Source organism: Leucopleurus acutus, assembly GCF_964270905.1.
Source record: "Leucopleurus acutus genome assembly, chromosome: 7".
NCBI classification, from domain to species: Eukaryota; Metazoa; Chordata; class Mammalia; order Artiodactyla; family Delphinidae; genus Leucopleurus; species Leucopleurus acutus.
Window position 1 is genome coordinate 82,592,538 of NC_139150.1, and position 21,222 is coordinate 82,613,759.

The following is a 21,222-nucleotide window of genomic DNA, read 5'->3' on the forward strand; positions in this document are numbered from 1 at the left end:
CAGGGGGTCCTATAAGAGAGAGTTGGCTTTACTAATTCACAGACGTTTCCTCCCCAAGAGTCCAGATTCGTGCCCAGAGCAGAAAGCCACCTGTCTAAGTCAGAACCGTCCCAACTTTTGGACAACATTTTATCATTTAGTGGCACTTGAAATTAAGACAGTTTGTAGGGACATTTGAGCACATCTTGCCTTATCTAGGCCTTGATGTCCTGCTTGTAAAATGAAGGCATTTTTTAACAGATTATTCCCTAGGTTGTTTCTAGCTTCAATATCCCATAAATGAGGAAGCAATTTCAGAACAAATCTAGGGAACAGTGTTGGAAAACACTAACATCACTCCCAACCTCAGTAAGAGCACTAAGAGCATTTACCACTTCAGCCAGAACCAGTGGCTGTCCAGAAGCCTCTGGCCAGGAGAGAGGAACTGAGCGATCTGAGACTCATATTTGGCCATGAAGTGATCCCAGATCACAAAGAAGATGGCAACCACCGTGATCACGAAAAGAGGAAGGGCTCTGTGAAAGTTCAGCACACAGGCCGCAATCACCAGAGCCAAGTGACCTGTTGGAAGCAATGCAGACAGTGAGCATCACCAAATCAGCTGGAGACCAGCCTCCAGCATTTATCTGGCTCAGCCAAGGGCAGGTTCAATCAGGAAACCATTGAGCACAGGGGTACTCTTGATATAGCTATAGGTGCCTCTGATTATAAGGACTATATTTTGGGTTTTTAAAAACATTTTAAAGTCTCACCAAGCATGCTAGGAGGACAGGGTGCTAGGTCTTTTTTCTCAAAGAACCTTCTGAATTCTTGAATCTTGTTGCCTGATCATTGGGACTCTTGCTTAGTACTACTTTTTCTGATATTCAGACTTAGCAGGTGAGCTTCCATCAGAGAAAGGCCAGGCACTAAAGCAACTACTGGCAAGAAGATATTGAGTCTTCTAGTTTGTAGCCCAGATTTGCCTAAGCTTGAGTAGGAAAATCTCTGAGTGTCACAACAACAATCCCTAAGTGCCACAGCATCTCTAAAGGAAAGAGGTAGGGCGATGACCAAAGTGATGGCTTTTGAAGATGATATTCTAGGGTAAGAACAACACGGTTTTCCATTAAAGGTCAGCAAACAAGTCTTTGTTTCCAAGTTAAGTTTGGCCTACCACTTGTTTTTGTAGGTGGCAAGGACAGTTGTATTTGTATATTTGTATTTTAATTCTACAAATAAAGTCGCCCTGGCACGCAGCCACACCATCTGCTTACTTTGTACTACAATGGCATAGCTGTGTGGTTTTGAGTATGGTCTGCAAAATACTCTCTGAGCTGGTACAAAGAAAGCTTTCAATCCTGCTTACTCCCTGTTCTAGCTGTGTGAGCACCGGGAAACTATGGACCTTCTGGGGCGGCAGCAGTCTTGCATACATGTCTGTGGGCTTGGGTGGGAGGGTTCACATTTTATAGACAGGAATGTTCTTTCAAATGGGCCCTGGAGCCCTTTGTTTGGAGGGTGTCAAAACAGGACACCTGCTCATCTGTGAAGACAGTCTAGTCCTGCTTTCAGGTGAGAGGAGTGGGCTACATGACCCTAGGCTCCTTCTTGTGTTGTGTTCATATAAAGCATTGATTGATTACTTATATCACCCCTTCAATTAGGTTTCTGCCTTGTGATTATCACCATGTTTTCCAGTTACCTGAATTTGCAATAGCCAACCCTCAAATCCATACCACAATAACAAAGTGAGAGTAGGTGACCTAAAAAATGAGCTGCTGGCTGCATAAACAGGACAGGGAAGCTATCTACATGCGCTTCTCAAGTTGAGACCCACCACTCAGGGGCCTCCTGGTTAAATTCTCTCCTCTCTGGATGATTCAGGGAAGTCAAGGGGAAGGGAAAGATTTATTTGTTTTCTACAGAACACAAATATTTGAGGGATCCTGAAAAAGAGACATTGGTATTCCATCCCCTTTTGTTATTTACCTGCTATTAAAATGCCCCAGGTCGTGGACTTAAGGATTGTTTGGTGTTCCCTACAAAAATCATAAACTGCACCATACTTCCTTTCCAGGCACCTGTAACAACACAAAAGCAAGAAGGCAGACAGAGGTAAACACCACATACATGACATAACCTGGCATGCTAAAGCTAGATAAGGCTTTGTAAATCAAGCAGGCAAACACATTCATGAAGTATGTGTCCTACAAAATAGAAATAAGAAACTCATTTCATTTTAGACTAAAATCAGCCATGGCTTGCTAACCTTTGCTGAATGGATGTGCCAAAGCCCTGAGGAATTACAGAGATGCAGAAAACATGCTCCTGGAAATAAAGCAGGGGACAGGATAACTAACCGAAAGCTGAGAATAAACCATAGGACGAGAGTGTTTCTCACTGTGCTAGGAGGGCCTCCATTAGCTTGTAAGCTCTCATGTAAATGTTGACTTAAAAAAGGAAATTCCAATGGGGACTTCCTTGGTGGCGCAGTGGTTAAGAATCCGCCTGCCAATGCAGGGGACACGGGTTTGAGCCCTAGTCCGGGAAAATCGCACAGGCTTCGGAGCAACTAAGTCCATGCACCACAACTACTGAGCCTGCGGTCTAGAGCCCGCGAGCCACAACTACTGAGCCCGCATACCACAACTACTGAAGCCCTCGCTCCTAGAGCCCATGCTCCGCAACAAAAGAAGGCACCGCAACGAAGAGTAGCCCCTGCGCGCTGCAACTAGAGAAAGCCCACGCGCAGCACTGAAGACCCAACGCAGCCCCCCCCCAAAAATCCAATGAACTCTCATCCCTTCTGGTTCTCCCTTCTGGTTCCCAAAGTGTGAGCAAGCTGGAGATTCCCTGTCCTCAGTCACCACCCTGTTCAGCAGGAGGCTGACGGACTTCACAGGATGCTTACATGTAAAGTAGAATTTCGTGGATTTGAGGACCGTTAACCAATGGGTTGTCATATAGCTTTCTCAGAACGTTCTGGAATTGTTGGTGTATTTGTTTCTGCCCAGAGCTTTGTTACAGGGCAGTGTGTGGTGTGTGAGCCACGTGTGCATCTGATCACTTCTTCTGGGGAGGATGTTGTCCACCAGTGAGGGAGTCTGGAGAGGCCACAGGCCTGTACCCATAGCAACTGTCCTTCCTTCTCCTGGGTGCTCCCGGTTGCCCCCCCAGGCCCTCCACTTACTCTGAAACCTGGCTTCCCTGCACATGTCTCTTTGCTCAATGTGCCTTCATTCTCCCACTTGAGGCCAAATGGAAGGAATTTACTTACACATTTAATCATGACCACTTCCAGGCCACTGGACAGGATTTCTAAAACAACCCCTTCTCCTATATAGAAGATTCTCAATCCCCAGGATCTCAAAGGACTCAGCCCCCGCTGGGAGCTCCCGTCCCCTTGGTGAACACCTCCAGTTCCCTTCCCTCCAGCAGTCATGCCCCTGTGTCCAAATCTCAGCCCCCTTCACGTTTCAGGGCACAGCTCAAGCCCTTTGCTTCTACAAAGCCTTCTTGCATTTCGTCAAACAGAGGCATTCCCCTGCGACTTATTCCTACTGTCTCCTTTGATTGTATTTTGTTATGAAGCCTTAACTGACTGTAACTTCGTGGAGAATAGATGTCCGTGAGCCCAACACCAGCACGATGGGCATTAAGAGTGACTGGCAGGCCTTTGTCGAATTCTTAGCTAAATGAAGTGGTAGTGCGTATTGCTTTTCTGGAACAATAGTTTATAACTGTGAGTTGGGACCCATTAGTGGGTTGCGAAGCCAGTCACACTGTGCATGATGATCATCCTTAAACAAAAGCATAGGACATCTCAGAGTGTATCATACATAGTGACGACAGGCATTATTTCATGAAAATTTTGTCTTATGTATGTGTGTGAATATGCGTACTGAGAATTAGAAACACTGTTCTAGAACATATTGAGGGAATATAAGTATAGTAAAGACTTAAATTTTTCATGGTCTAATTTAGGAAAGGCTGCTGGTGCATTATCCTCAGCTGTGGATATAGTGTTATAAAGTAGCAGCGTTGGAGGGCAGCATGTAATAGGGCACGTCCATCTACTTTAAGTTGAATTTATCAGATTTTTTAATGGCAAGGAATGTATATAGTGCAATTTGACACTTCATAAAAGGAAGTACTGTAGCTAGAAATAGTTGCTTTGGCCATTTGGTTATCTAGGCTGAACAACTCCCAATCTCCTGGTGGTTGTTTTCCATCCATTAACATGGATGAAACCTGAGTACCTCTGACCACCCAAGAGAAGCTCTCAGCCCCCAGGATCAGAGATTCATAAAGGAAAACAAAGGATGAAACTAAGTTCAGGTTTCCAAGGTGGCAAATATTCTTGATGATGTATATGTGACAAGAGTTTTTGATCCTAATTCTGGCCGAGTCTATCTTCTGATACATAAAAATAAAGTCCCTCAGAGACTTAGGAATTTACACCAAATTTAAATAGGAATTTAGAAAATTTACAAATACTTTCATGTTATGATAGAGTACCAGACAATCTTGGACTGGGAATCAGAAGCTGAAATTTAAATTAGCTTTGTTCCACTAACCTTGGCTAAGTCACTTCTCTGAGCTTCATTTTTCTGATCCAAAAAATAAAAATAATAATTTGTCTCTCCTGCTAATGGGAGATAAGGACTTGCAACATTATGATATGACAAGGTAAGAGCAAATTTGTTGGGATTTAAAGTGAATTGGATTTTGAGAAATCAATTGCTTATTGATTGAACATTGTGAAGATGAATTAACTACTTTTGTATAGACTGGAGCAATTAGTTGGCAATTCACAGCTTTAATTAGAAGATTGTCCTGGATATTGGGTTCCCAGGACATTAGCAGTTTGAATTTACCACGTTGATTATTCTAGAGCTCCATTACTTTTTCTGAAAATGGTGTTGGGTGGGTAGTAGGGAGGGGAGATTGGTGGTGACCATCTCTGATAAATCATAATTAATGTTAAAAATTAGATGAGAATTTAAAAAGTGTCAAAACCACTGTGTTGAGGAGGTAAGTGTGGTTATTTCTATGGTATAAACCTGTACCCTTTTTGATGCGTCTCTTGGTCATCCTCATCTTCATCATTTCTTGGAGAATCCTGCTCAATGGTCACTTGCTCTTCACCCTCAAAATCAAACATTGGAACAGAGATGGAATGATGAGAATCCTGAGCACAACGGACTCTGAACTCTTTTGCTCAGAATTTTGGCTAGGAAATTTTCCCAAAAGGTCCTTTTAAATTATTTTGCAAGATGATGTCTCCAATTATCTATGCACAGACATTTTCCCCCTTGTCACAAAAAATCCACAAAAAATCATACATTTCTCCCTTCACTTCAGAAGGAGCCATTGGTATTTTCTCCATTTCTTCAGGGAGAGGGCTAATATCTCTGCTTTTAGTTCCTGTCTCTACATTCAACTCCCGCTCTGTTTTCAGGCAAGTGCTAAATGAAGTTAATACCAGAGGCTGCACAAATTTTCCTTAATACTCTGCCAGCCCCACTTTCCAAAGGACTGAGACTAAGGCTGGTTTTATTTTCCTGGCAGCCCAAGGCTTGGTCTGCAGATATGAACAGTAGCTCAGCATCTTCAAGAGCTGTTAAACTACCCTTGGGAACTAGGGTTCTTCTATCAGTTGGGTTAAAGGGAAATATTTCCCTTACTCAGCTAGTACTTGCTCTAACTGACTGAGTGAAGTATATACCTGGGCTATCTTTTATGGACAATCTTTCTAGGTACTGTTTAGCTTTGAAATATCCATGACCCATCCAGGAGAGGATTTCCTGCGTCTCATCATTTTGCAATAATGCCTCAAACTGGTCCAGCTATTGTAAGAAAAGGCAAGGGAAGGCTGGGAGGAAGCTGGAGCAGTTTTGAACATGCCCTAAGAGGTATAATGCCAAATCTCATGAGACCTTCAATTCTCTTTACTTTAACCCACCCCCCACCGCCCCCAAGAAAAGAAATTAGTTATTAGCATGTCTCTGAGCTGAAAGGATCCTCAAAGATCATATAGTCCTTTGATACCAAACTCCCATTGTACTCCTGACTCAGGCTGCCTTCCTGTTGTGGGCTGGGCCTCAGGTACAAGGAAGGTGATGGGATGATTGTAATAGAGACCAGCTGAATCCAAGCGGTAGCTGCAAAGGTCAGGAGTACAGAGAAGCCTTTCTCATTTTTTCCCACCTAACACCAAGCTTGGCCAATAGTCAAAGTTTGGTAAATTTTTGATTTAAATGATCATAATTATTATTTTCTTAGAGTGAAATTGTCCCAAGTTACCTACTATATGGAATGTCTAGCATTCCTATTGTTTTCTTTTTTGGTTTTTAACCCTTTATCATCTTTAAAACAAAACAAAAAACAACAAAACCTTCTTGACCCTACAACCATGGGACATCTACCCTCCCTCCTTCCCTTCACAGCCAAACCACTTGAAAGAATTGCCCTTACTTTTGGTGACATTCCTTCACATCCTGCTCACTTTTCAAGCCACTGTGACCAGACGTCTACGTCTGAGATGGCTTCTGCTAAGGTCACCTGCCAAGGTCACCTAAGGACCATTGTTGCCAAATCTAGTGGCTACTCCTCAGTCTTCATATTTCTGTTTACAATAATACCTAATTTTTTGTTTTTGACTTTTTTTGGTGAAACAATTAAAAAAAAAGACTTTTAAGAGCAGTTTTATTTAGGTTCATAGCAAAATTGAGAGGAAGGTACAGAGATTTCCCATACTTTTCCACCCGCCCCCAACCCCATGCAGCCTTCCCCATTATTGACTTCCCCACCAGAGTGGTACGTTTGTTACAAATGATGAACCGACAAAGTCTGTAGTTTACATTAGGGCTCACTCTTGGTGTCCTATATTCTGTGGGTTTGGACAAGTATTTAATAACATGCATCAACTGTCATAGTATCATACAGAGTGTTTTCACTGCCCTAAAACTCCTCTGTGCCCATCCACCCCTCCCTCCCATCTTGGCAGCCAGTGATCTTTTTACCGTCTCCACAGTTTGCTTTTTCCAGAACATCATCTGGGACCATACAGTATGCAGCCTTTTCAGATTGCTTCTGTGACTTAGTAATACACATGTAATGCTCCCCCATGTCTTTTCATGTCTTGATAGCTCATTTGTTTTCAGTGCTGAATAATATTTCATTGCCTGGATGGACCACAGTTTATTTATCTATTTGCCTACTGAAGGACATCTTGGTTGCTTCCAGGTTTTGGCAATTATGAATCAAGCTGCTATAAGCACCCCTGTGCAGGTTTTTGTGTGAAAAGAAGTATTGTTTTCTCTTTTTTGGTTGAAGACTACTTAGTGATATGAACACTTTTTACAATATATTAAGTGAAATAGGCAATGACCCAATAATATGAAAGCATGATCCTAATATATGTGACATGTGCCTATTGATGTATATGTACTTTTATTAAAGTGAGCTATATTCTAATATGTTAGGCACTGATTTGTTTGTTTGTTTGTTTGTTTGATGGAACTATAGGTCATTAGGTCATTTTTTGTCTTCCAAATTTTGCTGCAATAATATTTCAAATTTTCTACTTCAAATAAGTTATTCTTTTATCATGAGCAAACTGCCCCCAGAATATGCACCCAAAATTACTTTTTTAAGGGTGATATAGATGGGCAGTTTGCTCCCTTTTTAGCAGAAGGCTGTCTTCAAATGAGATCCTTACACCTGTAACTTATGTAATATTGTACACCAACTCTACTTCATTAGAATTTTTTTAATTAAAAATAAATCTATACTCAGTGAAAATATCCATCAAAAGGGAACACATAATAAAGATATTTTCAGGCAAACAAACAAAAAAATGAGATCCTACCCAGAATTCAATATATAAAAGAAATAAGAGGTGGCATTGTCACAGAGCACCTCAGCTTGCTGTGTACACTTAGATGTCGCTGAGGAACTGTAGGGTGTGATGCACACGGTTTTAGAACCATGTCTTAGAACCTTACTCTTTTCTGCCTCATTTACTTTAAAATTGAGATGTTATCTGCTGAAGCCAGTGCTTTCTGCCTTGGGATGGAGTTTGGAATCTAATAGTCATAGTGAAGTGTCAGAGCAAGCCTGGGTACTCTCCCCATCAGAGAACTCTGAGCACAGTTGTATAAACACAAAATCTTTGTCTGGGCATGTGTGTTTTCCTCATGACTGCCTTACACACTCAAATTACCATTTAACTCATTCCTCTGAGTGCCAGCTGAGTGCCATGCTTTCTGTCCCCATAGCTGTTGCACAGTAGTTAACGTGGTGATAGATTCACTCACTGCTTTCCAGCCGTACCTGTTTGCCGTTTTCTTGCTCTCTGTTTTGCACAACTCTACTCCTTAGTGAGTTGTCATTTCCTGATGTGTTCTGGTTTTCAAAGCAGTCGTCATCATACTAGGAAAAAATACAGATTGCAAAAATAACATTTCAGAGCCACAAAACAAATGTTCTTTCAATGAATGACACCCAAAGACTTTTGAGGGACAGGATGGCAAAGATGAGGTGTTTAGATGAGTCAGCTGATTAAAGAAAGAACCAGGGAAGCTTGGCACATAAAGAAACACAGATGATTTTGAAAAATTTTGACAATTTACTGTCTGTAGAAGCCACATAAGGAAGAAGAAAATTATCTCAATCTAGAAATGCAAATCCTTTTGTGTTCTTTTTTTGGGCCGCGTGGCTTGTGAGATCTTAGTTCCCTGACCAGGGATTTAACCTGTGCCCCTTGCAACAGCAACACGGAGTCCTAACCACTAGACCACCAGGGAAATCCCTAAATCTTGCTGTTTTCTAATATGATCTTACAGTACATATGGTGGTTGATACCAAAAATACGTTTTAGTTGAAAATTTGGATCACATATTTCACTTATATTTTTTTCCTTAAAGATACGAATGCTTTAAGTACAAGACTAACAAATGCCTAAATGTTTTGCATTATTTCACTTCTTTGATTAAACATGTTCTTGGTCAGTTTTCTGCTTCTGATCTTTCTTTCCTCCAGATCTGTCTATATTCCTTCTTCGTTACTCTTCCTCCATAATAAAGTGAGTCTCCTGGCCTGCGGAGTCAGTTGCACACTCCTTGGCATGGTTCGGGGCTGCACGATCAAGCTCATTTATCTCACTCTGCTCCCCTTGCAGGAACCATGAAGGGACACCCAGCCAAACAGAACTACGTGACTTTCTCCAAGCCCAGGCTAAGTTCTCCTGCCCTGAGCTTGCCATATTCTCTCTGCTATCCTGCAAAATTATAAAATATTAGCAGTTCCTTATATGACAAGATTTAAAGATAAAGCATGGTTCAGCCGGTACCGTGATGACCTGAAAAATGCATGTGTTGTACTGAAGGTCATTGTTTATATCTGAAACATGGATGATTTTGGTTTGTGTTGTTATGATAGATAAGATTGGTGTGGTCCAACTTGAGGAAGACAGAACGGAACAAAGTTGCTGGGTCTAGGCCATGTAACTTTCTAATAAGCAGAGCTGAGATAAGCATGTTGGTTTCCAACCTCCTTTCCAACACATCACACAGACTTTCAAATTGTAAAACAAAACAAAATATAGTAAACCATGGGCCGGATCATTGATCATTTTATTCTTAGATGTTGGATCTATGAGATGTTAAAATGTGTTTTGTTCGGTTGAAAGCATTCTCTGGTAGTAATGAGCATAAGAAAAAAAATGGCTTCTTTTGTGAGACCAATTTTATTTTTACTTTTTGTGATTTTACTTTAATAAACTGAGTAGGGTTTGCTCTTGGATGGGTATCCTGACCCCCCACCGCTTTTTCCAAATGTGACAAATACCTGGTTCATTTATCTTTTACGTATTTTGGGTGGGTCCAATCTTTCTCCCATCTCAGCCCAACTAGACATTTTATATATGGTACTTCATTCCAAGTAAGGCAACAGATAGATAAACAGTGTCGGGTAGGTGTCTATATCTTTTCAGGACATATTCCCTGCTAGCCCTGTTGGCTGTGACCATGTCTTTGAAAAAGGAACAAGTGTATGAGTTTGACTTTAAATTTAAATCTCTGGCTGGCCCCACAGATCTAGGGAAAAAAATGCAATTCCAACTTGTATTACGTGTTCCATTTACTGAAACACAAGAGTGTATAAATGTGAATAAAGTCTAACTTCCTGCACACATATGATTTATGCATAAAAGTTTTGTGGCCAAACAGCTTTATTGTGTTACAAGTGCTCATACCTTACTTTAGCCCAGTTCCTTGCACATAGCAGATACTAACGATTGTTTGTTGAATTAGTGAACCAAGGTGACTTTAACGTTGCATTATCTAGTGCAGTGTAGTACCTCTGGATACTTGGTATCAAAATATAGTGGTATGGGGTTTCCCTGGTGGTGCAGTGGTTAAGAATCTGCCTGCCAATGCAGAGGGTACGGGTTCGAGCCCTGGTCCAGGGAAGATCCCACGTGCCATGGAGCAGCTAAGCCCGTGCGCCACAACTACTGAGCCTGCACTCTAGAGCCCACGAGCCACAACTACTGAAGCCCATGGGCCTAGAGCCCATGCTCCGCAACAAGAAAAGCTACCGCAATGAGAAGCCCGTGCACAGAAACGAAGAGTAGCCCCCGCTCGCCGCAACTAGAGAAAGCCCGTGCGCAGCAATGAAGACCCAACGCAGCCAAAAATAAATAAGTAAATAAATAAATTTTTAAAAACCCCAAAAAACAAAATATAGAGGTATGTGGGGGACAATACATATAGTGTGGAAAGATGACAAAGTGTTGCTAATTGCTGAAGCTGGCTGATGGGCACTTAGGGACTCCCTTTACTATTCCTGCTTTCATGGGTGCTGAAAATTTGCTTAATAAAAAGTTAAAAATAAAACCCAGCAAGAGTTGGTGGAAAAACAGGACACAGGTAACTTGGTCCTTTAGGTCCCTAATTACACTAATTATAATTATAGGTCCCTATGACCCTGGGCAGGTCATATCTTCCTACCCCTCCGTCCACCCATCTAGACAACATACTTTTGACTTGTTCTCATGGTCCGTTCCAGAATCCTGACATTTTCTGGTTCCAAGAGCTTCAGCTTCTTGGTGCTGATTATTCCTGCCACCTGGTGGCAGAATCTGAGACTTCCTTGTGGAACAAGAGGCTGGAGCTGTCCTTTTTAAAGTTAATGAAAGAGGAAGGGGGGGGAGGGTTGGCGTGGGGGTGGGCATAAGCGGCAACAAGAGCACCTATGGATGTATTTGTAACATTAATGGGATTGTTTTACCTCTGTTAGATTACATGCTTTGGCTTTTATTTATTTATTTATTTATTTTATTTATTTTTATTTTTGGCTGCATTGGGTCTTCGTTGCGGTGCGTTGGGTCTTCGTTGTGGTGCGCGGGTTTCTCACTGCGGTGGCTTCTCTTGTTGCGGTGGCTTCTCTTGTTGCGGAGCACGGGCTCTAGGCGCGCGGGCTTCAGTAGTTGCGGCACAGGGCTTCAGTAGTTGTGGCTCGGGGGCTCTAGAGCGCAGGATCAGTAGTTGTGGCACATGGGCTTAGTTGCTCTGTGGCATGTGGGATCTTCCTGGACCAGGGCTCGAACCCATGTCCCTTGCATTGGCAGGCGGGTTCTTAACCACTGTGCTACCAGGGAAGCCCCCATGCTTGGGCTTTTTAGTGTTTTCAGAAGAACAATATCTCCCGGCTGAGGATTTCCAATAGAAACAATTGGGGTGTTTGTGGGTGTTAATTGGTGCCTGAAAAATGACCCTTAAAACACCTATATCTCTGCTTCTTTTTAAACTGGAGTCGTGGGAGCTATATAACAGGTGGCCCATAATTACTTCTTAGCTCATTGTTTCTTTCCATCTATTTAGCAATTCAGATTAATAGGTAACTTAGTACACCGGACTCCTATAACCATGACTGTATTCTGAGGGCACACCTGTCCACCGAATGGGTAACAACATTGTGGGTGTCGTGTATGAGTATTTCTAAGCAATTTACAGCACACCACTTTTAATTTCTCTACTTAGTGTTAGTGGCTGAGTGTCCCAAGGGTATGATCTTGCACTGGGCTCCCTCTGGAGGCAGATCCTTGAGCCAGGAGTACACGGTGCCTGGGTTTTTTCCCCTACCTGTCTTTTTTTTTAAATAAATTTATTTATTTATGTGTTTATTTCTGGCTGTGTTGGGGCTTCGTTGCTGGGTGTGGGCTTTCTCTGGTTGCGGCGAGTGGGGGCTACTCTTCGTTGCGGTACACAGGCTTCTCATTGTGGTGGCTTCTCTTGTCGCGGAACAGGGTCTCTAAGTGCGTGGGTTTCCGTAGTTTTGGGTCGTGGGCTCTAGAGCACGGGCTCAGTTGTTGTGGCGCATGGGCTTAGTTGTTCGGCGGCATGTGGGATCTTCCCGGACCGGGGCTTGAACCCGTGTCCCCCAGGTGGATTCTTAACCACTGCACCACCAGGGAAGCCCCCTACCTGTCTTTCTGATCTTGCATTTCCATGCTGTTCGAGCAACTATAGATCTATAGTGGCTGTTCCAGGGGGTACAGGTGGACAGAGGCCTTTTTAATTAATTTCTTCCTTTCATTCAGTTTCTAAACCATATAACTTCTAGAACATAGAAGTTCTGAAAACTGAAATCACCCTCCCTCGCCATCTATTTGTGGAGGGGGTCCCCTTCTGTAGAATTTTAGCTGAACACATCGCCACCCAGAATGAAGGCTATGATTCTAGGCTTCCCTTTTAACTAGGTTCTGGCCAATGAAATGTAAATAGAAGTGGAGCCCTGAGTGGGGCAGCTTGGGGTTGCTCCTTAAGAGATGGCTGGCAGGTCCTCTTTGTCCCTTCTATCTTCTTGTCTGTCCTGCTGCCTGGTGTGTGGATAGTTCCAGCTGGGACATGAACACCCGGGCCCCATCCTGGTGATGTCAAAATGGTGAACCGGGGGGCGGGGGGTTTGAGCCCCTGAAAACCTTGAGCTGTGCTACCATCTCCTGACTTACCTGCAGGAAACAAACTTCTCCCTTATTACTTTTGGTTTTCGCTTTTATGTGCACCTAAACTTACATAATATTTAGTAGGTACAAGACACATCATGAAACCCTTTGCAATGTTTTGTATCAGTATTTGATCCCGGACTTCCCTGGTGGTGCAGTGGTTAAGAATCCGCCTGCCAATGCAGGGGACACAGGTTCGATCCCTGGTCTGGGAAGATCCCACATGCCATGGAGCAACTAAGCCTGTGCGCCACAACTACTGAGCCCGCTCACCCTAGAGTCTGTGTGCTGCAGCTACTGAGTCCACGTGCCATAACTACTGAAGCCCACGTGCTCTAGGGCCTGAGTGCTGCAACTACTGAAGCCCGCGAGCCTAGAGCCTGTGCTCCACAACAAGAGAAGCCACCGCAATGAGAAGAGTAGCCCCTGCTCGCTGCAACTAGAGAAAGCCCGCGTGCAGCAATGAAGACCCCTCACAGCCAAAAAAAAAAGAAAAAGAAAAAAAGAAGTCTGATCCTAAGAGTCCTGTGAGGTGGGTACCAGGATCCCTCTTTTTACAGATGAGGAAACTAAGGCAAAGAGAAGATTACTTGACTCAGGTTGCACAACCAGAAGTAGATGAGATGGAATCTGAACTCAGACTGTCCAACTGCAGGCCATATTGTACTCACAGAGTTTGGCCCTTGGGCCAAGACCCTTTGGCCTTGGGAATGTCTAAAGACATAGTAGTGTACCTACAGATTGAATTCCCTTTCAATTAAGAAAGCCTGATTTGGACTCCAGACAAGAGTAGAAATGACAGAGGTGTTGAAGATTCCAGAAAGGCTTGTGGCGACTTTTAAACTCTATTTAGGTTCTGGTGGTCATTTCTCATGCCAGCACGGTGGCCTTCTGGCCCCGTAGACTGGTTCTAAGTCAACTGTGCCCTTTAAATAACACGAATGGGCACTCCTGCATTTGTGGGCAGGTCATGTCTCCATGATGAGTTTGACATTCTTTCTTCTTCTAACTGCTCCACTCACTTGGTCTCTCCCTCCCATTGTGGCCCTGATTGAACAATGTGGCTTCCATTTCTCGGCCGCGGTTTCTCTGCCGAGACTCAGCAACACTGTGCCAGGGGGGCCTTTCTTTCCACCTTCCTTATAGAAGCTGCTCTGGCCCCGTGTGTTCTGACTGGGTGACTGACCTTGCTGAGGGGGCACAGCTGGGCTTTGAGACCTGGGGCAAGGACGGAAACCTTCACCCAAGTAGATTTTGATCCTAACCTTTGGTTGGACGTGGAGCATATAGGTTTATGAAAGATGGGCATTTCCCAGCTGGCAAAGGGATGTTGACAAGGATCCCGGGAAGTCGCTGTGAAGTTCTTTAATTCGTTCTAGGGCTTAGCATTACCTGGCGAGTTCTAGGGGGATAATATACCTTGGGTGGAGGGCTTTATACTGCCAGCATAGATTAGATTGGTGATAAAAGTTGTTTATTTAATTTTCTACGTATGTATGTGTGTGTGTATCTATTTTCACATCTTTGTACACCTTTAATGCAAACTTCCTGGAAGTGTCATCCATGCTATGCAGCCCAGGCCCCAGGCGTAGAAACTGGTTTTTAGCCATGCAGGCTAGTTGTGTTTTATCAACAGGTTGCCACAAAGGCCCACAGTAAAACCAGATAGTGGACAAAGTGGACTAAGGGTCACCACTTTCCTTGCCTTGATTTATCTCTGTTTCTATACCGTCTCCTGAGAGCTGAAGGACACTTGCCTGATCTATCTCTGTGTTTGTTTCAAAAGTGCCTGGTGTTTGGCAGAGGTGCTTTGCAGCTGTCCTGTGAGAGATACATGCTTTGAGAGATAGGCAGTGGTCAACCCCCCAGAGCGGGCTCTGACTTGACCACAGGAAGGCGCCTGCACAGATGAAACCTGGAGGTATCAAGAGTTACCTTTGCTCCATTATCGTGCTAAGATCTCCGCCGGAAGGTGGGATTTGTATTCTGCTAGGCACAATTCGTGCTGTGTGCAAAGGAGTGTGGAAGACTGCGCATGCCCCAGCTGCCCTTGGACATCTCCATCCTCTCCTAGAGCCTGATGACCTGTCTGCCTCCTAACCCTTGGAATTCCCTTACTCACTCCCTCCAGGGAGAAGGTGCCTTTAGAGCATGAGTTCCCCTTCTCCATACTCTGGCTATAGAATAAAAGCCCATCTGGCTTGCACCAAACTCAGTTTCATTATTGGCAGCATGAGCCCAGGTAGGAAAGAACTCCCTGACTGAGCCAAGGGGGCTTTGGTTTGGCTACCCCAAGACGGAGGCCTTGTGTTTAATTCAGTAACAGAAGCAATCAATGTGGTGCATTCTGAGACCAAGGCAGGCCTTAAATGTTGCCATGGATGTCAAAGTCCCAAGGCCAGCAACAAAACTGGCCTTTGGGTCAAAGTCAAGTGTCAAACTGTCATTTGGCCTTGGCACTGTGTAAATCTGTATTTTACCCCCTGGACTCTAAGCTGAGAAGGCAGATACTTTGTTCTCTGTTCTCTGCTGAATACTGTGTGCTCAGCACAGTGCCAGGCATAGAAGTGCTCAAGGACTGTTTCTGAATGAATGGAAAAAGGGCTCTCAAACTTAAAATAACAGATAAAGCTGTGTCTCTACAAGTGGTACAGGACTAGCACGGAACTACTTTCTCTATTTCTTTAAGAAGGTTACCTTATGTTTTAATATTCTAAGCCTTAAATGTCTAAGTGAAGGTGTTAGTAATACATCTTCAGTTTCAGTTGCTTTTCTGAGCTTCTTCAAGTGATCTAACCTTTCTGTATCCATTTCTCTGAACATGGAATGGAACTGGACTAGGACAACAGCCTCAAGTAATAACTTAAAATTCCAAAATGCGATATAAAGAGATCACAGGCAATGACTTAACATAAATCTTAGATGACTGCTTCTTGGAATATTGGTAAATTATCTATATGAATTAGTGCTGCATTGTGATAAAAATCTTGGGTTCCATAGTCATACCTGGGTTCAAATACAGCCTTACTTTCTTTTTTGTTTTTGTTTTTTTTTTATTTTATTTATTTATTTATTTTTGGCTGTGTTGGGTCTTCGTTTCTGTGCGTGGGCTTTCTCTAGCTGCGGCGAGCGGGGGCCACTCTTCATCGCGGTGCGCAGGCCTCTCACTGTCGCGGCCTCTCTTGTTGTGGAGTACAAGCTCCAGACGCACAGGCTCAGTAGTTGTAGCTCATGGGCCTAGTTGCTCCGTGGCATGTGGGATCTTCCCAGACCAGGGCTCGAACCCATGTCCCCTGCATTGGCAGGCAGATACTCAGCCACTGCGCCACCAGGGAAGCCCCAGCCTTACTTTCTTGAGGCCTCATACCCTATTACATGGGAACATAGCTTTCTTTACCTACCTAGCGGGGCTGTGTGATCAGTCTGGTGCCACACACAGTAAGTACTCATTGACTTTTAGGTTAATTTTATGGTTTAGTTTGCTACTTGCTTGGTTGCTCTGGGGCATTTAGTCAATTTGTCCTTTTTTTTTTTTATTCATGTAATATTTTATTTACCGATCTCTCTGAAACATGCCAAAATTCATATGGCTAACGGAACTTTCCATGTTAAAACGTTGGTTAACACACAAATTCCTAACAAAAAATATTTTAATGTAGGAATCAACATGTGAACATTATATTTAGGTGGTAAAATTCAAGTTATAAATATAAGATAAATATCAAATAATATCATATTTTTGGTTTAATGGAGAACAGTTGTGACGGTCATGCTTAACACCTTGATTAAGTAATGAGAGAAATGGGTTGGGCTGTCGTAGAGGTATGCAAAAATTTAACAGTTCAAATAATCCTTAGCCCTTCTGAGAAAATATAGATGGCAAATATGTGGCATATATTTCTGTAATATGGTTGTTTCAATCTATTAGTGAGCATTCTGTTCATGCATTTAAAGTAATGGCAGATGTTTCTGAGCACTGAAAATTAGATTCAGAGTAAGTCTTTGCTCAACAAGTTAATGATATGATGAATCCCTTATATTTAAAAATAGAGTTTATGGAATCTAAAAAAAAAAAAAGAATGGTTCTGAAGAACCTAGGGGCAGGACAGGAATAAAGATGCAGATGTAGTGGCATGGACATATATACACTACCAAATGTAAAATAGATAGCTAGTGGGAAGCAGCCACATAGCACAGGGAGATCAGCTTGGTGCTTTGTGTCCACCTAGAGGGGTGGGATAGGGAGGGTGGGAGGGAGATGCAAGAGGGAGGAGATATAGGGATATATGTATATGTATAGCTGATTCACTTCGTTATACAGCAGAAACTAACACACCATTGTAAAGCAATTATACCCCAATAAAGATGTTAAAAAAAAAAACCCAGGGACTTCCCTGGTGGCACAGTGGTTAAGAATCTGCCTGCCAATGCAGGGGACACAGGTTTGAGCCCTGGTCCTCGAAGATCCCACATGCCGTGGACCGACTAAGCCCACGCACCACAACTACTGAGCCTGCGCTCTAGAGCCCGCGAGCCACAACTACTGAGCCTGCGTGCCACAGCTACTGAAGCCCACGCACCTAGAGCCCATGCTCCGCTACAAGAGAAGCAACCGCAATGAGAAGCCCCTTCAATGAGAAGCCCTTGCACGGCAACGAAGAATAGCACCTGCTTGCTGCAACTAGAGAAAGCCTGCATGCAGCAACAAAGACCCAACGCAGCCAAAAATAAATAAATAAATTTATAAAAATAAAACAAAACAAAATATATAGTTTAAATTTGTAAAGTTTAAGGTAAAGCATACTTGTTTTCATAGTTATTTTTAGATATAGAGACTACACTACCATATATAATTAGCTATACTGCTGTGCACAGTTAATTCCAGTTACCATATTTTGTATTTGCTGGTCATCAACAGCACAAAATTTATGCTCCAAAAGAAATATATCAATCTGGCAAAACGGTTACATTTAATTTTCTTTTAAAGACAGATTAACTAAATTTAAGGAAGAATTGGCTTTTGTTGATATCTCATTTTCAAATTACTGTTACAAACTTACCAGAGAGTAAGTTTTTATTTTGCCTAACATCAAACAATCTTCAAAAAGTTTCCAAGATAGAGGCATTCCTTGTTCCATTTCCAAAACTAAATAAAGGCTTTCTAACTGAAAGCATTTACATTCCTAGCCCTCTAAAGTAAACATTAAAAAAATGATCTCTTGGCTTCTGAATAGCCCACTTAGTTACATAAAGTGTTTTCTGTCCCAACACTTTCTCAAATTCAAAAGATATTTACTTCCTAAGAACATGACAGTCTTCATTTCAAAACATTCAGTCCGTTTCCATGGCAACACTGATGGGATTCCTTGGCCACCATAAGTCACATTAGTTGACTGTGGAATTTCTCAGTCTTCTTTACATCTTGAGCTTGGTCTGTTCTATACACAAAACAAACTAAATTATCTGTTACTTTAATACCCAAACTCCCATCAGAATGCCTATATTTGAGAACCACACATGCCTTCATAGGGTCTGCGAGGTAGAGTTTCTCCACTGCGTGACTGAATTCCTCCTGTGTCTGGTACTGCGGCATCATGGGCCCGCGGCAGAACAGGAGAGGGAGGCAAAGCTACGGGCCAGAGGTGGCGTGACGTGGCCCACCTACTGCGGCAGGGGCCCAGCCGCTCAAAGGTGGTGGCGCCTCTTCGCCACTTTGTCCTCTTCTTGAAAGTTGGCATGTAAAAGTCAACATCTGTTTTGTGAATCTAATCTCTTCAAATTGCAATCATTCCTCCCCCCTCTTAACTATCATCCATCTATCTATCTGTCTGTCTATCTATCATTTTAAAACTCTACAAATGTCAAATATTTTAAGGCCAGTTCTATCTAAAATTTTCTTTCAAGTTGCATGAGCATTACCTTGGAACGGTTGCATTTTCAAAGGCAGTATTCCAGAAGCCTCTGATCTTTCTGACCCTCTTGGTTCAGGTAACCTCTGGCTCAAGTCTTGGGTTTACATAATCCTTAATGTGAGGTGATGGGCACTGGCTAGACTGCTTCTCCGTGAGATGTGCCTGTTTTTCTTGCCAGGCTGTGTGGGTTCACAGACCGGGTGCCGAGGAAAGCACCTGACCAGCCTGGGACTCGTTATCACACTGCCCTGGAACAATTCTCTGTCACCTCTGAATGCTCTGAACAGAGCTTTGAGTCGGCTGCAAGGAGTCAGGGCTACAGAACACTAATGACATTCTCCCCTCGTGATCTCTGTGAGCCATAGGCAAAAGGAACCTCTAAGGATAGAGACATAAGGAGAAGTGGAAAGAGTCAGAGTCCTGTACCTGAAGGAGAAAAATTAGAGGAAGGTTTCTATTTATTGGATTTAGAAAAAAATACATTTAAACATGCAAGTATTCATGGAATATGACTCCTGTGAGCTTTCTTGAAGAAACACCTTGAGGAAGAACCAGCGAAACAAATGATAAATGGAGAAATTTTGGCAAAAGAAGTGATAGCATGTTTTGAATCTTTTTAATGAATCGAAATCCAAAACAACTCCAGGGAGTAAGTTTCCAGAACAAATTATAAACATTACAACCTCTGATAATGTAGAAAAGATGATCAGAGCACCACTTGAAGGAGAAGGAAACAAAAATTTTGATGGTAGGATAAATATGCCAGTTTCCTCAACTTTTAATTTCTGGGAGCTGGAAGAGAGTATAAGTAGCAGTGTTTAAGATAGAAAGGTAAACACTAAAAGATATATAGTCAGTTAAAATTAAGTGATGGAAGAGAAGGAAATAAAATAATGGAAAGTAGAAAATATAGAAATTTTGTGATTACTCACAATCTTAAGTTGGTTATAAAAGGAGCCATTAAAACAAACAAACAGACAAACAAAATATGTCTTCAGAAGAAATCAAACAAAAATTAAGCAAACCAATGAAAAGTTTTTTTAAAAAATCACATCAAATATGATGAGAGAAGCTAAGGGCAAGCAAATCTATTTGATTGAGTCAGATGGAATAACAGAACACAACCATATACTGAAAATGACTCAGAAAGGTAAAACACGCAGTGGTCATCATCTTAATCAATCAAGGCTGAAGAGAGGACAAAAAATTCCATTACCACGTCCAAAAAGAAGCCAGTGGTCGGGGTCCAATCTCACTCTTTGAAGGATGGCTATCTATGTACAAGTGGCATCGATTAACAAGGGAAACTGGGAGAAAAATCTAGAGACACATTTAGAAAGAGGTTGAGAGAACTCTTTCAGTCTATGACAAATCAAGTGGGAAAGTAAGGATAAAGGAAAACCAAAATGACAACAAAAAATAGGAATCTAATTAACAGCTCTCAGACTCCAATAAAAAATATAATATTATGGCCAAGACTTCTAGTTGTCCCCAACATCTATTCTTCCCCATTTCCTTTAGAAATACAGCTCTGAATTTTAGCAGGGCCTACGGTTTCCCAGAAAAAGGCATATTTCCTAAACTCCCAGTGGTTATGATGAAGTTCTGCCACGGTGATGGAAGCTATGTGCAACTTCTGGGAACTGTCCTAAAGCAGGGCAGTTGGTGGAGCTGATGCACCCGTTTCAGAGTGTTTTAAAATACATAAAATTAAATATATAGGATTAAAAGGAAGCCAATTATATTGAAATACAGTTATTAAAATATTAAAATTAATTTGTGATAGAGTAACATATATGCATCTTTATTAACACTTTAAAAAACAAGGAAAAAATACCCCAGCAAGGTCCAGTGACAAGTTCCAATAACCACTTTAATTTCAATGCCATGGATGTAAATTATGCAATAGATACGAATTCTTTTTTTTACTTGTACTTAGTAGCTCAATGTAGTGAGGGTCCTTTAGCATCTGTCACATACATTTCAAACACGGAGTTCAATCTCCTCTTGGTCTGTGGAGTAGAATGTGCCCCTTTCTCCTCAGGCTCATGGGAAAGGTTTCCCTGCCCACTCCCCACCTGATGTATCTCTTATTTATGAAGCCACCATAAATGGATACATCTGAGAGAATATGGACCTTTTTTTTTTCTTTGTCATTGGAGGTCCTGGTTTTACTTCTGGTTCTGTCCATATTATCTTCCAGTAAATCTACGAGTCAGATAAGTCAAAAAATGCCCAAGAATAAAGGACTTAGCATCTGGTTCATATAGATTCTTGAAGTAAAGAGAAAATGAGTGATGGTTAAGCTTCCTGCTT

The 21,222-nt window shown here is 42.3% G+C and overlaps 1 protein-coding gene across 1 annotated transcript in view; it reads right to left on the bottom strand.

Annotated features, from left to right (window-relative positions):
- SLC28A3 (solute carrier family 28 member 3) overlaps positions 1 to 21,222 on the bottom strand; it is a gene marked incomplete at both ends in the record, with an annotated part of 57,310 nt that overhangs the window by 21,273 nt on the left and 14,815 nt on the right. The window contains 4 exons of the mRNA XM_082843483.1: positions 372 to 561; positions 1,972 to 2,063; positions 5,052 to 5,131; positions 8,320 to 8,418. Coding sequence (XP_082699609.1) covers positions 372 to 561; positions 1,972 to 2,063; positions 5,052 to 5,131; positions 8,320 to 8,418 — 461 coding nt within the window. The remainder of the gene's footprint in view (positions 1 to 371; positions 562 to 1,971; positions 2,064 to 5,051; positions 5,132 to 8,319; positions 8,419 to 21,222) is intronic.